This window comes from Triticum urartu, chromosome 6 (assembly GCF_003073215.2).
Source record: "Triticum urartu cultivar G1812 chromosome 6, Tu2.1, whole genome shotgun sequence".
NCBI lineage: Eukaryota > Viridiplantae > Streptophyta > Magnoliopsida > Poales > Poaceae > Triticum > Triticum urartu.
This window is the reverse complement of record NC_053027.1, coordinates 192,633,807-192,649,026: the sequence shown is the minus strand read 5'-3', so window position 1 is coordinate 192,649,026 and position 15,220 is coordinate 192,633,807. Positions and strand designations below refer to the sequence as shown.

Genomic DNA, 15,220 nt, shown 5'->3' with positions numbered 1-15,220 from the left:
GGAGACATGCCCATAGGATTTTTATATGCAGTTCTATAGGCCCATAATGCATCATCTAGTTTCTTGGACCAATTCTTTCTAGACCTATTAACAGTCTTTTGCAAAATTAATTTGAGTTCTCTACTACTCAATTCTACTTGACCACTAGACTGAGGATGATAAGGAGATGCAATTCTATGATTAACATCATATTTAGCAAGCATTTTACGAAAGGCACCATGAATAAAATGTGAACCACCATCAGTCATTAAATATCTAGGGACTCCAAATCTTGGAAAAATAACTTCTTTAAGCATTTTAATAGAAGTGTTATGATCAGCACTACTAGTTGGAATAGCTTCTACCCACTTAGTAACGTAATCAACAGCAACTAAAATATGTGTATATCCATTACAGGAAGGAAAAGGTCCCATATAGTCAAAGCCCCAAACATCAAATGGTTCAATAACAAGTGAATAGTTCATAGGAATTTCTTGACGTCTGCTAATATTACCAATTCTTTGACATTCATCACAAGATAAGACAAACTTACGGGCATCCTTGAAGAGAGTAGGCCAATAAAAACCAGATTGCAGTACCTTATGTGCAGTTCTATCTCCAGCATGGTGTCCTCCATAAGCTTCAGAGTGACACTTGCGTATGATATGTTCCTGTTCATGCTCAGGTACGCAACGTCTAATAACACCATCTACTCCTTCTTTATAAAGATGTGGGTCATTCCAAAAGTAATGCCTCAAGTCATAGAAGAACTTTTTCTTTTGCTGGTATGTGAAAGTAGGTGGTATGAACTTAGAAACAATGCAATTAGCATAATTAGCATACCATGGAGCAGTATGAGAAGCATTTATGACATTTAGTTGCTCATCAGGAAAGCTATCATCAATAGGTAGTGGGTCATCAAGCACATTTTCTAGCCTAGACAAGTTGTCTGCAACGGGGTTCTCGGCTCCTTTTCTATCAACAATATGCAAATCAAATTCCTGTAGCAAGAGAACCCATCTAATAAGTCTAGGTTTAGCATCTTTCTTTTCCATAAGATATTTAATAGCAGCATGATCAGTGTGAATAGTTACTTTAGAATCAACAATATAAGGTCTAAACTTATCGCAAGCAAATACAACTGCTAAGAATTCTTTTCAGTAGTAGCATAGTTTCTTTGAGCGTTGTCTAGAGTTTTACTAGCATATTGAATAACATTTAGTTTCTTATCAACTCTTTGTCCTAGAACAGCACCTACAACATGATCACTAGCATCACACATAATTTCAAAGGGTAAACTCCAATCAGGTGGCTGAACAATAGGTGCAGAGATCAATGCTTTCTTAAGTATTTCAAATGCTTCTACACAATCATCATCAAAAACAAATGGTATATCTTTTTGTAATAAATTAGTCAGGGGCCGAGAGATTTTTGAGAAGTCCTTAATGAACCTCCTATAAAAACCGGCATGACCAAGGAAACTTCTTATACCTTTGATGTCCTTGAGACATGGCATCTTTTCAATAGCATCAACCTTGGCTTTATCAACTTCAATACCTCTTTCAGAAACTTTATGCCCCAAGACAATACCTTCATTAACCATAAAGTGGCACTTTTCCCAATTCAAGACAAGATTAGTTTCTTCACATCTCTGCAAAACTCGATCAAGGTTGCTCAAGCAATCATCAAAAGAAGATCCATAGACAGAAAAGTCGTCCATGAAAACCTCACACATCTTCTCAAAAAAAGTCAGAGAATATAGCCATCATGCATCTTTTAAAGGTAGAGGTGCATTACATAAACCAAAAGGCATACGTCTATAAGCAAAGGTACCAAAAGGGCATGTAAAAGTAGTCTTTGATTGATCTTTGGCTGACACAGATATTTGAGAGAAACCAGAATAACCATCCAGAAAGCAAAAATGTGTATGTTTAGATAATCTTTCTAGCATTTGATCGATAAAAGGTAAGGGGTAATGATCCTTTTTAGTAGCCTTATTTAATTTGCAGAAATCAGTTACCATCCTATAACCTGTAATAATTCTTTGAGGAATCAATTCATCTTCATCATTAGGAACAACAGTAATACCTCCCTTCTTAGGGACACAATGGACAGGGCTTACCCACTGACTATCAGCAACGGGATAAATTATACCTGCCTCAAGGAGCTTTAGTATCTCCTTTCTTACCACTTCTTTCATTTTGGGATTCAGCCAGCGTTGATGATCACAAACTGGTTTAGCATCTTCTTCCAAATTAATTTTATGTTGACATAGAGTGGGACTAATGCCCTTAAGATCATCAAGAGTATACCCAATAGCAGCACGGTGCTTCTTCAGAGTTTTCAATAATCTCTCTTCCTCGTGCTCTGAAAGGTTAGCACTAATAATAACATGATATATCTTTTTCTCATCAAGATAAGCATATTTAAGAGTATCAGGTAACGGTTTAAGCTCAAACATGGGATCGCCCTTGGGTGGAGGAGGATCCCCTAGGATTTCAACAAGTAAATTGTTTTTCAGAATAGGTTCATGTTTAAAGAATACTTCATCTAATTCCCTTCTTTCATTCATAAACATATCGTTTTCATGGTCTAGCAAATATTGTTCTAAAGGATCACTAGGAGGTACGGCAATAGAAGCAAGACCAATAATTTCATCCTTACTAGGTAATTCTTCTTCACGGTGTTGTCTACTAAATTTGGAGAAATTAAATTCATGAGTCATATCATCTAAACCGACAGTAACAACATCTCTTTTGCAATCTATGGTGGCGTTAACAGTATTTAAGAAGGGTCTACCAAATATAATGGGACAAAAGCTATCTTGTGGGGAACCAAGAACAAAACCACATTTCTAGGTTTATCTTTATCACGGGGTTTAGCAATTCTAGCAGTTTCATTACAGAAATAAATAACATGCCCATCAATATTATCAGACAAGAGATCTTTAACAATAACAATATTAGGTTCAACTTTAACTTGCTCGGGAGGTGTATATGTTTTGATATTGCTTTTACGAACCACAGTTGAAGCTTTAGCATGATCCTTTATCCTAACAGGGAAAGGGGGTTTCTCAACATAAGAAGTAGGAACAATAGGATCATTATAAGTAATAGTCTTTTCTTCAACTTTAATAGCTGCAACTACTTTTACTTCTATGGGAGGATGATATTTAAACCACTTCTCCTTGGGGAGATAAACATAAGTAGAAAAAGATTCACAAAAAGAAGCTACTATCTCAGAGTCAAGTCCATATTTAGTGCTAAATTTACGAAAAATATCGGTATCCATAAAAGATTTAACACAATCAAAAATAGGTGTCATACCTGACCCCTTACCATTGTCGAGGTCCCAATCTTCAGAGTTGCGTTTAATTCTTTCCAATAAATTCCATTTGAATTCAATAGTCTTCATCATAAAAGAGCCAGCACAAGAAGTATCAAGCATGGTGTGATTGTTACCAGAAAGCCGAGCATAAAATTTTTGAATAATCATTTCCCTTGAGAGCTCATGATTGGGGCATGAATATAACATTGATTTAAGCCTCCCCCAAGCTTGAGCGATGCTTTCTCCTTCACGAGGCCAAAAATTATATATATAATTGTGATCACGATGAACAAGATGCATAGGATAAAATTTCTGATGAAATTCCAATTTCAATCGTTTGTAATTCCAAGACCTCATATCATCACATAGCCTATACCATGTCGATGCATCTCCCCTCAAAGATAAGGGGAAAACCTTCTTCTTAACAACATCTCCGGGTACACCTGCAAGCTTAAATAATCCACAAACTTCATCCACATATATCAGATGTTCATCAGGATGTTTTGTTCCATCTCCTAAAAAAGGATTAGCTCGCAGTTTTTCTATCATACCCGCAGGAACTTCAAAGCAAGCATTTTCATTTTCATATTCATTTCCAGTAGGTTCAGTAGGTTGAGGAGCATCTCTTTGCTCTACTGGTCGGGGTGAAGATACCCGGAACAAGCCCCTCAGAGGATTACTTTCCATAGTAATAAGTGACAGTAAATTTCAGCACACTATATAAAATTTTCCTTACCAAATTCCACCTACCAAAGGCGCTTCACTCCCCGGCAATGGCGCCAGAAAATAGTCTTGATGACCCACAAGTATAGGGGATCTATCGTAGTCCTTTCGATAAGTAAGAGTGTCGAACCCAACGAGGAGCAGAAGGAAATGATAAGAGGTTTCCAGCAAGGTATTTTCTGCAAGTACTGAAATAAGTGGTAACGGATAGTTTTGTGATAGGATAATTTGTAACGGGCAATAAGTAACAAAAATAAATAAAGTGTAGCAAGGTGGCCCAATCCTTTTGTAGTAAAGGATAAGCCTGGACAAACTCTTATATGATGTAAAACGCTCCCGAGGACACATGGGAATATCGTCAAGCTAGTTTTCATCACGTTCATATGATTCGCATTCGGTACTTTGATAATTTGGTATGTGGGTGGACTGGTGCTTGGGTGCTGCCCTTACTTGGACAAGCATCCCACTTATGATTAACCTCTATTGCAAGCATCCGCAAATACAACAAAAGTATTAAGGTAAACCTAACCATAGCATGAAACATATGGATCCAAATCAGCCCCTTACGAAGCAACGCATAAACTAGGGTTTAAGCTTCTGTCACTCTAGCAACCCATCATCTACTTATTACTTCCCAATGCCTTCCTCTAGGCCCAAATAATGGTGAAGTGTCATGTAGTCGACGTTCACATAACACCACTAGAGGAGAGACAACATACATCTCATCAAAATATCGAACGAATACCAAATTCACATGACTACTAATAGCAAGACTTCTCCCATGTCCTCAGGAACAAAAGTAACTACTCACAAAGCATAAACATGTTCATAATCAGAGGGGTATTAATATGCATATAGGATCTGAACATATGATCTTCCACCAATTAAAACAACTAGCATCAACTACAAGGAGTAATTAACACTACTAGCAACCTACTAGCACCAATCCCGGACTTGAAGACAAGAATTGGATACAAGAGATGAACTAGGGTTTTGAGATGAGGTGGTGCTGATGAAGATGTTGATGGAGATTGCCCTCTCCCGATGAGAGGAGCGTTGGTGATGATGATGGCGATGATTTCCCCCTCCAGGAGGGAAGTTTCCCTGGCAGAACAGCTCCGCCAGAGCCCTAGATTGGTTCCGCCAAGGTTCCGCCTCGTGGCGACGGAGTTTCGTCCGAGAAGATGGCTTCTTAATTTTTTCCCATCGAAAGACTCCATATAGCAGAAGATGGCCACTGGAGGGCCACCAGGGGGCCCACGAGGTAGGGGGCGCGCCTAGGGGGGTAGGGCGCTCCCCCCACCCTTGTGGGAAGTGTGTGGGCCCCCTGGTGAGGTTCTTGTGCTCAATATTTTTTATATATTTGGAAAACACCATCCGTGAAGTTTCAGGACTTTTGGAGCTGTGCAGAATAGGTCTCTAATATTTGCTCCTTTTTCCAGCCCAGAATCCCAGTTGCCGGCATTCTACCTCTTTATGTAAACCTTGTAAAATAAGAGAGAATAGGCATAAGTATTGTGACATAATGTGTAATAATAGCCCATAATGCAATAAATATTGATATAAAAGCATGATGCAAAATGGACGTATCAGACGTTAATTAATGACTCCACTAGATACTGCCATGTGTATCTTCTGATCTAAGGATGAGGCTTTGAACTATTTCAAGATCAATAAAGCTGAAGTGGAAAACCAACTTGATCGAAAGATCAAGAGGCTTAGGTCCGATCGTGGTGGAGAGTTTTTCTCAAATGAATTTGATTCCTTCTGTGCCGAACATGGTATAATCCATGAGAGGACGCCTCCCTATTCACACCAGTCAAATGGGGTAGCCGAAAGAAAGAACCGTACTCTAACTGATTTGGTTAACGCCTTGTTAGACACATCGGGTCTTTCCAAGGCATGGTAGGGGGAGGCGATATTGACTGCATGTTATGTCCTAAACCGAATTCCCACAAAGAACAAAGAGATAACCCCATTCGAGGAATGGGAGAAGAAAAGGTTAAAACTATCTTATTTACGAACCTGGGGTTGTTTGGCGAAAGTCAACGTGCCAATTCCAAAGAAGTGTAAGCTTGGACCAAAAACTGTGGATTGTGTTTTCCTGGGATATGCTTTTCATAGCATTGGCTATAGATTCTTGGTTGTAAAATCTGAGGTACCTGACATGCATGACGGAACAATCATGGAGTCTAATGATGCGACTTTCTTTGAAGATATCTTTCCCATGAAGGATATGGCTACCTCATCAAATCAGGAGATGCCTAGTTCATCAAATTAGGAATTAGTTATAATTACTGAACCTACCATTTTGATGGAACACTTTGAAAATTATATGGAGGATAACAATGAAGTTCCTACTAGGAGCAAGAGACAGAGGACTGCAAAGTCTTTTGGTGATGATTTTCTTGTGTATCTCATAGATAACACTCCCAGTTCTATTTCAGGGGCCTATGCATCTGAGGATGCTGACTACTGGAAGGAAGCGGTCCGTAGTGAGATGGATTCCATCTTGGCAAATGAAACTTGGAGATAATTGATCGTCCTTATGGGTGCAAAGTGCAAATGGGTATTCAAGAAGAAGTTTAGGCCAGATGGTACTATTGAGAAGTACAAGGCACGACTCATGGCTAAGGGTTATACGCAAAAAGGAAGGTGAAGACTTCTTTGATACTTACTCACTTGTGGCTCGACTGACCACTATTCGAGTACTACTTTCACTAGCTGCCTTACATGGTCTTCTAGTTCATCAAATGGATGTTAAGACTGCTTTCCTAAATGGAGAGTTGTATGTGGAAATTTATATGGAACAATCGGATGGGTTTGTAGTAGATGGTCAGGAAGGAAAAGCGTGTAAGTTGCTGAAGTCTTTGTATGGACTTAAGCAAGCACCCAAGCAGTGGCATGAGAAGTTTGAAAGAACTTCAGCAGTTGCAGGCTTTGTTGTAAACGAAGCTGATAAATGTGTGTACTATCACCATGGTGGGGGCGAGGGAGTTATCCTTTGCTTGTATGTTGATGACATACTGATTTTTGGAACAAATCTAAATGTTATTAAGGAGGTCAAGGATTTCCTATCTTGTTGTTTTGAGATGAAGGATTTAGGAGTGGTTGATGTCATTCTGAACATCAAGTTGTTGAGAGACGATGATGGTGGGATTACATTGCAACAATCTCACTGTGTGGAAAATATCTTGAGTCGCTTTGGCTACATGACTGCAAGCCCTCTCCAACACCATATGATGCTAGTGTGTTTGCTTCGAAAGAATCAAAGAATTGCTAGAGATCAGTTGAAATATTCTCAGATTATTGGCTCGCTTATGTACTTAGCCAGTGCTAAAAGACCTGACATCTCTTTTGGTGTTAGCAAACTGAGCCGGTTTGTCTCAAAATTAGGAGATGTGCATTGGAAAGCTCTAGAGAGAGTTATGCATTACTTAAAAGGCACTGCGGGTTATGGAATTCACTACATTGGGTACCCTAAGGTACTGGAAGGGTATAGTGACTCAAACTGGATCTCAGATGCTGATGAGATAAAGGCCATGAGCATATATGTATTCACTCATGGAGGTGGCGTTGTTTCTTGGAAGTCTTGCAAGCAGACCATCTTAACGAGGTCAACAATGGAAGCAGAACTCACAGCACTGGATACAACTATGGTCGAAGCAGATTGGCTTCGCCGGCTCTTTAATGACTTGCCGGTAGTTGAGAAACCTGTACCGGGTATCCTTATGAACTGCTACAATCAAACCGTGATCACGAAAGTGAGCAGCTCAAAGGATAATATAAAGTCATCAAGACACGTTCAGAGAAGGTTGAAGTCTGCCAGAAAAATGAACAACTTCGGAGTTATTGCATTGGATTATATCCAAACGTCTAAAAATCTGACAGATCCTTTTACTAAGGGTCTATCACGTAATGTGATAGATAATGCATCGAAGGAGATGGGTATGAGACCCACAATATGAGTTGTTCATAGTGGTAACCTAGTCCATGTGATCAGAGATCCCGTGAATTAGATGTGGAGACAAGCTGTTGGCCAACTGAGAGGAGAGTATCCTTACTATTAACAATACCACTCCATGAAGATGCAATACTCTCCTAATCTGCATGGCAGGTTGATGTATATCTTAATGTGTTCTAAGTGGCTCATTCAACCAGACATGTTGTCCTGCAGAACATCTTTTAAAGAACACACCTATATGAGTCTGATTGTTAAACGTCGCAATCTATAAGAGTAGGGTGCTCTCTAGTAAACTCATGAAAGGTCTCGGGGGTATGACGCATAAGCTCCACCCACGGGGAAGACCCACGGTAGCCTAGTATCGGTCAAGGCTCAGTCCACTGTTCAAGTTGCTTACTAGTGTAGCATAGAGTTCTAGGTGGAAGTTCAACTTAATAGTCTCCACTTCAGTACCGGTATATAAAACATTATTTTGGAACCAAAGGCAAATTTTGTGTGCCTCTAGAATCTGATGGGGGATTGCTGGAATTTTGTCTATTTTGGGCCATCCCAATAGCAGTTTCAGAAATTCCTAATGAATCCTAGAGGCCCACGCAGCCCATTCGTGTAAGGCAAGAGGTGGAACTAAAGTTTAATCCCACATTGCTAGTTTGGTGGGAGTTGGACCTCCTTATAAGGGAGGATGTTTCCCCACATGTATGAGCATGAGAACAAGAGGGACATTCACACGCGCTCCTCCTCCGCCGCACACCACGCCTCGTCACGCCGCGTCGCGCCGCAGGTTGCCGGAATGAGCCGAGCCGATGTCTAAATTTTGCCACACATGACTGGTATACAAAAGCTGATTTTTTTCCGATGGTGGAGACTGAATGTGAACGGTACAGTCCTTCAGCTGCTGGCTGTTCGCTTTGTCTCCGTCTCTTCGTTTCACCTTCCGACGCTGCCCTCTCGCCTCTCTCTCCTATGCCTATAAAAGGTAGGTCGCTCATCTCCATAGATACATACCAGAATAACACATTCCTCTCGCCCCCACGTTCCTGACCACCGAGCTACTGCTATATTCTTCCCCATCCCGGTTTGCGGCGTGCACCGTAAGTCAGGACAGTAGGCCTCAGAAACCACACCTCTTTAACTCCCGTACGGGAGAAGGGTGGTAAGGTTTTTGGGGAGCGCTTCGCGCAACTACTGACTTCTTCGTCATGGACGCCCTGGACTCCGACGACGACTTCTTCCCTGACGTCGACAACCTCTTCGACGACATGGCTGGCAACAACAACCCCAAGACCAGCGCTTCCGCTGCTGCTGCACCATACGTTCTCATGCTCTTTCTGTTTGATGTTCTGCCACAGCTTCTTGCTATAGTATCAGCTCTAGATATGTTCGGTTCTAGTTCATATATTCAGATGCTATTTACTTTCTCTCTGTCAGATTGCATAACTTGTTATATCTCTGCTACAATAGTCATGTTTTATCTACTATTTCCGTTAATAAAATCATATGATAAATTGCTCATATTTCCAACATAAACTTCATCGAGTATCTCACTGAACAAACACATGTCATTATCCATGAAATCCACTGATGTGAGAACCCCCACTTAAGGAGGGCCTTCTCCAAAAACTCCCAATCCACCCCATCATAAGCCTCGGAAAGATCAAGCTTGTAAGCACAACATGCCGGTGAATTAGCCTTCAGATTTTGGATATAATCAATGCACTCAAAAACAATGATAGAATTATCTGAGATCAACCATCCTGAAATAAATGCACTTTGGTTCTTCGATATTAACTCTGACAAAATGGGAAGCAATCGGTTAACCAAACACTTATATATATAAATAATATATATATATATATAATATATGACATTACAAGCTAATTGACCTAAAATCCTTTAGCCCCTTCGGATGTGGAACTTTGGAATTAGAACAATCGCCGTATCATTCACCTCATCGGCCCTATGGTCCAGTATCAAAGAAGTCCAATGCAGCAGCAATAATTTAACCCTTCAATATCCTTTTTATTCGTCATTTTGCTCAAATTTTGTGCCAATGCTCTTAAGCATGGCTATCTTATACACTACTATGTTAAATCAAGTTTGGGCAATTCGTGTTTGGATTGCTTTGTTATAGGGTCACCTATCCCTATCGATTTGAACTTTGAATAGTCACAAAAAAAATTCCCGCTGCAACACACAGAGTTTTTTATATGTATTGTTCATTGTTTTTCTGATATAAAATGCACACAGAGTTTTGATTTTACCGCGTGCAATGAATCAGTGACTGTCACGGACTCGGCTCCATCATTGTCCAGAGTCCACACACTTGACCGACTCGGCCTCACATCCTCGCAGGAACCGACTATAATGAAAGGAACATAGCGAGCCAGCGGCACCAGACCGGACCAGACCCAACCCAAACAACCCACTCCGCTTCCGGGCCGAGAAAAAAAAAAGCTTTCTTCTTCCGCCGCAAGAAGAAAGAGGCCGAGGAATAAAGCTTTCGTCGACCGCAAGCAGAAGAAACCAAACCAAACCCCAGCTCCATGGCGACGGTGGCGATGGACATCTCGAAGCCCCCGCCGGCCGCGTCCGGCGACGAGTCGGCCAAGGGCGCGCGTGGCGGAGGCGAGGGGTTGCGCCAGTACTACCTGCAGCACATCCACGACCTGCAGCTCCAGATCCGCCAGAAGACGCACAACCTCAACCGCCTCGAGGCCCAGCGCAACGACCTCAACTCCCGAGGTGACCTTACTCGATTCTTCACCTAGCGCCGCCCCCAAACCCTAGCGACATCGGCTTTTTCGTGAACCATTGGATCGCATTAGTCGAACCCTAGCTTTGCTCCGTGCGCATAATCTTAGCAAAATGTGCAATATTTAGTCTAGTCACTGGGCAACCGGTGATTGGCTGTGCCGATATGTAGAGCTTCTAAAAAAAATTCACCTTTCCTTAATAATAATCTAGGTTGGAAGATGCCCTGTTATTTTCTAGTTAGTGTGATTTTGTTTTGAACCACAAAAGGAACAGAACACTGTTTATCTCATGCCTTAAATCTTTCTCTTCAATAGCTAGATTCTCCCAATTTTATCCATTTATTCAATATTGCTTTTTTTGGCTGAGAAATTTGTGTTTTTGTTACTCTAATGCATACTCTTGGTACCAATAATCCAAAACATGACTATTTTTCAATAGCTAGATTCTCCCAATTTTATCCATTTGTTCAATATGGCTTTTTCTGTGAGAAATTTGTGTTTTTGTTACTGTCATGCATACATACTCTTGGTAGGAATAATCCAAAACATGACTTTTCTTGAACAACTGGACTGTGCAATTGAGCCATGACAATGTATAGCAGCATAGGAATACTATTAAGGATTCAAGTTACTCTTCCTATCTTGGTTCAATGAGTGGCGCTTCTTCTTTGCATGAGCTATTCATCTAGTGCTTCCTCTAAATTGGCTCGATTTTTTTTGTGTTGCAGTTAGAATGCTTAGGGAAGAGCTACAGTTACTCCAAGAGCCAGGCTCTTATGTTGGTGAGGTGGTGAAGGTCATGGGCAAATCAAAGGTTCTAGTTAAGGTAAATTATTTCTTCTTTTACACATTGCCTAATACTATTGTACTTTATCTGTATGACAAAGGTACAAGTTGTAAGATCTCATCAGTGCTCTTTATTAGTTGGGCTTATGACTTATTTAAGATTTTCAAATGAATTCAAACATCACACATACACAGTGAGGAGGAGTGATAGGCTGCTTCCTTTATTAGCTTTTGGCTGTTAGTCTGCTGGAGATATTTTTATTGTCTTGGTGATTGTGCTCTATTCATGTTTTTTGCCGCTCTTTTGGGTTTATTGGTCTGGCAGTCTGCTCTGAGTTATAATGTTTTCGCCATCAAAGTGTCTCTAACTTTCAGATGTAATTGTTCAGGTGCATCCAGAAGGCAAATATGTAGTAGATATTGATAAGAGCATCGATATCACAAAAATCACACCTTCAACAAGAGTTGCTCTTCGGAATGATAGCTATATGCTTCATTTGGTCCTTCCAAGCAAAGTTGATCCACTGGTCAATCTTATGAAAGTTGAGAAGGTCCCAGATTCTACATATGATATGATTGGAGGTCTTGATCAGCAAATCAAGGAGATCAAAGAGGTCTGTTTAGAATTTGGATGCGTTGTCATTGTATCGTGTTTGCCATCTGACTCATGAACTCCATTTTCAGGTCATCGAGCTTCCTATCAAACATCCTGAGTTATTTGAGAGCCTTGGAATTGCGCAGCCAAAGGTTTGATTGTTTAGAAGAATTGTCTTAATTAGTTCATTCATTGATATACCTAGCAGAAAATTTTACTCTCTTCTTTTGCAGGGTGTCCTCCTTTATGGACCACCAGGGACAGGCAAAACATTACTGGCACGTGCAGTTGCTCATCACACTGACTGTACCTTCATCAGGGTATCTGGTTCTGAGTTGGTTCAGAAGTATATTGGTGAGGGCTCCCGGATGGTTCGTGAACTCTTTGTTATGGCTAGGTAAGCTAAGTAAAAGGTTAACAGCTAGAATTATTTGCCTTTGATATGAAATATGTTCCACGTGCATCCTCTGTTGATGGGCTAATTGTTTGGTTAAATTATTGCAGGGAGCATGCACCATCTATTATATTCATGGATGAAATAGACTCCATTGGATCTGCTAGAATGGAGTCTGGAACTGGCAATGGTGATAGTGAAGTGCAACGGACCATGCTTGAGCTTCTAAACCAACTTGATGGTTTTGAAGCATCAAACAAAATTAAGGTATGCTGTACTTAATAATTGTTGTTTCTGTGTCTTAAATATATATATGGAGCAACACTATCATGATGCCCTGTATGTGTTCGGTGCAGGTTCTGATGGCAACAAACCGCATAGACATCTTGGATCAAGCCCTTTTGAGGCCTGGCCGCATAGACAGGAAGATTGAATTTCCAAATCCTAATGAGGATGTATGTGCTTCATACTTTTTAACATATAATGCTTGATGATTCTGCATGATTTTGTTTGGGCTGACAATGTGCTTAATCTTTTGCCCTTCAGTCACGAGGTGATATCTTGAAGATTCATTCAAGAAGGATGAACTTGATGCGTGGAATTGATCTGAAAAAGATTGCGGGAAAGATGAATGGCGCTTCCGGAGCTGAGCTAAAGGTTGGTTTAGTCTACATAAATCTCTGGTCATTATATGCTACGTCATGTTTCAGTTTTCTCAATTTGGGTCTGTTTAGTGCCTTTGCTTATATAACCAAAAAATATAATTGAACAATGTTTAATCTCTTGCAAAAAATGAATATTGCACCATGCACCTGAGCTTTGATTGCTGAGAAGCATGCTCATGTTATAGTCTCCTCCTGCTGATCCATTTTTGGAACCTGTTCATGAATGATCCCTTCTGAGGGCCGTTCCTAGTTCTTCTATGTAGCTCTGCACCTATTAACCTAACACCAGATTAGTTTTAATTATGGTTTCGAGGGCCTGAATAGTTGGTTAACTGTATGTTGTTAGCTGTTTGTTGAGTTCGAATTTGGTTTCTGAAAGAACAAGCAGAATGGTCTGTTTAAATATCTCTCCGCATTATCTGGTTAGCAACATTTTTGTATATATACGCAGAAGTAGTATATTAAGACTTTACTTAAAAACACTTTGCATTTTTTGCATTTCCTTGTTCACGGCTGACAACACCATCATGTGCACAACATCCCTGCTCCTTTCATATGAAGTTGTTCACTCTGGTTTCTGTCCTTTGTTATTCAGGCGGTCTGCACCGAAGCCGGAATGTTTGCTCTCCGTGAGAGAAGGGTGCACGTAACGCAGGAGGACTTCGAGATGGCGGTGGCCAAGGTGATGAAGAAGGACAATGAGAAGAACATGTCCTTGCGGAAGCTGTGGAAGTGAGGACCCGACCTTTCGCCTTGCTGAGGCTGTGGAAGCAAGGACAATGAGAAGAATGTCCTTGCGGAAGCTGTGGGAGCTTTCTCCGCCTTGCTGAGGCTGTGGAAGCGTGTAACTGCACGTTGCTGGACTTGTACTTTTAACTTATGTCGTTCCATGGTTAACAAAGTTTTTAAGATACGCATGTGGTAGCATAATTAACTACGTATAAATGTTTGATAATCGAACTCGTTGAATTAGCTACGCAATCTGCCTGCATATGGTCTGTTTTCTTACCACGTATAGGAGTATCTACGTACGAGTTGCAGCCGTGCCTGTGCTGTGAATGTTAATAACTTCTTTGTATAAACTTTGAAGAGTTTGACTCAAGAAACCTAATATGGAGGGAGTATTTAGTTAACGAGGTATTTAGTTTCAAAGTTTGACTTCACTGGTATTTAGTTAACGAGGTGGAGGTGCTACAAAGCCTTCGATCCATAGAAGCTAGACTAGAGAAGCTACTTCCCCGTTCCAAAATAATGACAAGTTCTAGAAAAAAGTATCAGTATCCAATACATTAGATTCAATCGCAAAAAGTATTATGTATTGTAGATATTGAAATCTTGTCAAACATACATTTTTGATAAAAGATGTTATTCATTCAACATAATGTAGCATCAAAAATATAATCTGAGTACACATTCCGTGTCTTCATAACCACACAACCAACGCAACACACAAACACAAACGATCACGCCGGCAACGAGCAGACCGTGTCTTCATAACCACACAACCAACGCAACACACAAACACAAACGATCACCCCGGCAACGAGCTAAGTCATGCAAGACCAAAGCTACGCCTGGGGGAAAGGAGAAAAGAAAAAACTCGAAGGAATGAAAAACATTGATCGACGATATACAACAGTGACCATCGGTGCCAAACATCTCTTGACAACACAAGGACCAAGAGAAAAGTTCTTCAAAAACGATGCCTCCAAGGAGAGAACTACTAGCAAGCGTCGCCGTCGTTAGATCCAACCACCAAGGTCACATCGTGGGTTGTCAAACATACATAAGATTGACTTGCATGAAAATTGATGCACCTAATATTCTAGAATGGAGGGAGTAAAAGAGAACAATTGGATTGCCTATGAGCTAGTTTGCGACATGCACAAACAGGTTTTGTACATCTTTGAAAATATGATAGTATGTTGAAGTGTCCAACTATTGTCGACGAAAGTTGATCGATGGTCCTGCAGTACCGAGTTTGGGCGATTTTTGCACTGATGTCGTTGGTCGGCTAAATTATATTCTAGACCA

General features: G+C 40.6%; 1 protein-coding gene across 1 annotated transcript; it reads left to right on the top strand.

The window, feature by feature from the left end:
• Positions 1 to 10,385: 10,385 nt before the first annotated feature.
• Positions 10,386 to 14,167, top strand: LOC125512326 (26S proteasome regulatory subunit 8 homolog A-like). Its single transcript, XM_048677414.1, has 9 exons — positions 10,386 to 10,735; positions 11,475 to 11,572; positions 11,922 to 12,146; positions 12,217 to 12,279; positions 12,361 to 12,524; positions 12,632 to 12,788; positions 12,878 to 12,976; positions 13,068 to 13,178; positions 13,782 to 14,167. The coding sequence occupies exons 1-9, from the start codon at positions 10,537 to 10,539 to the stop codon at positions 13,920 to 13,922; spliced, it is 1,257 nt and encodes a 418-aa protein (XP_048533371.1). The 5' UTR covers positions 10,386 to 10,536; the 3' UTR covers positions 13,923 to 14,167.
• The last annotated feature ends 1,053 nt before the right edge of the window (positions 14,168 to 15,220 follow it).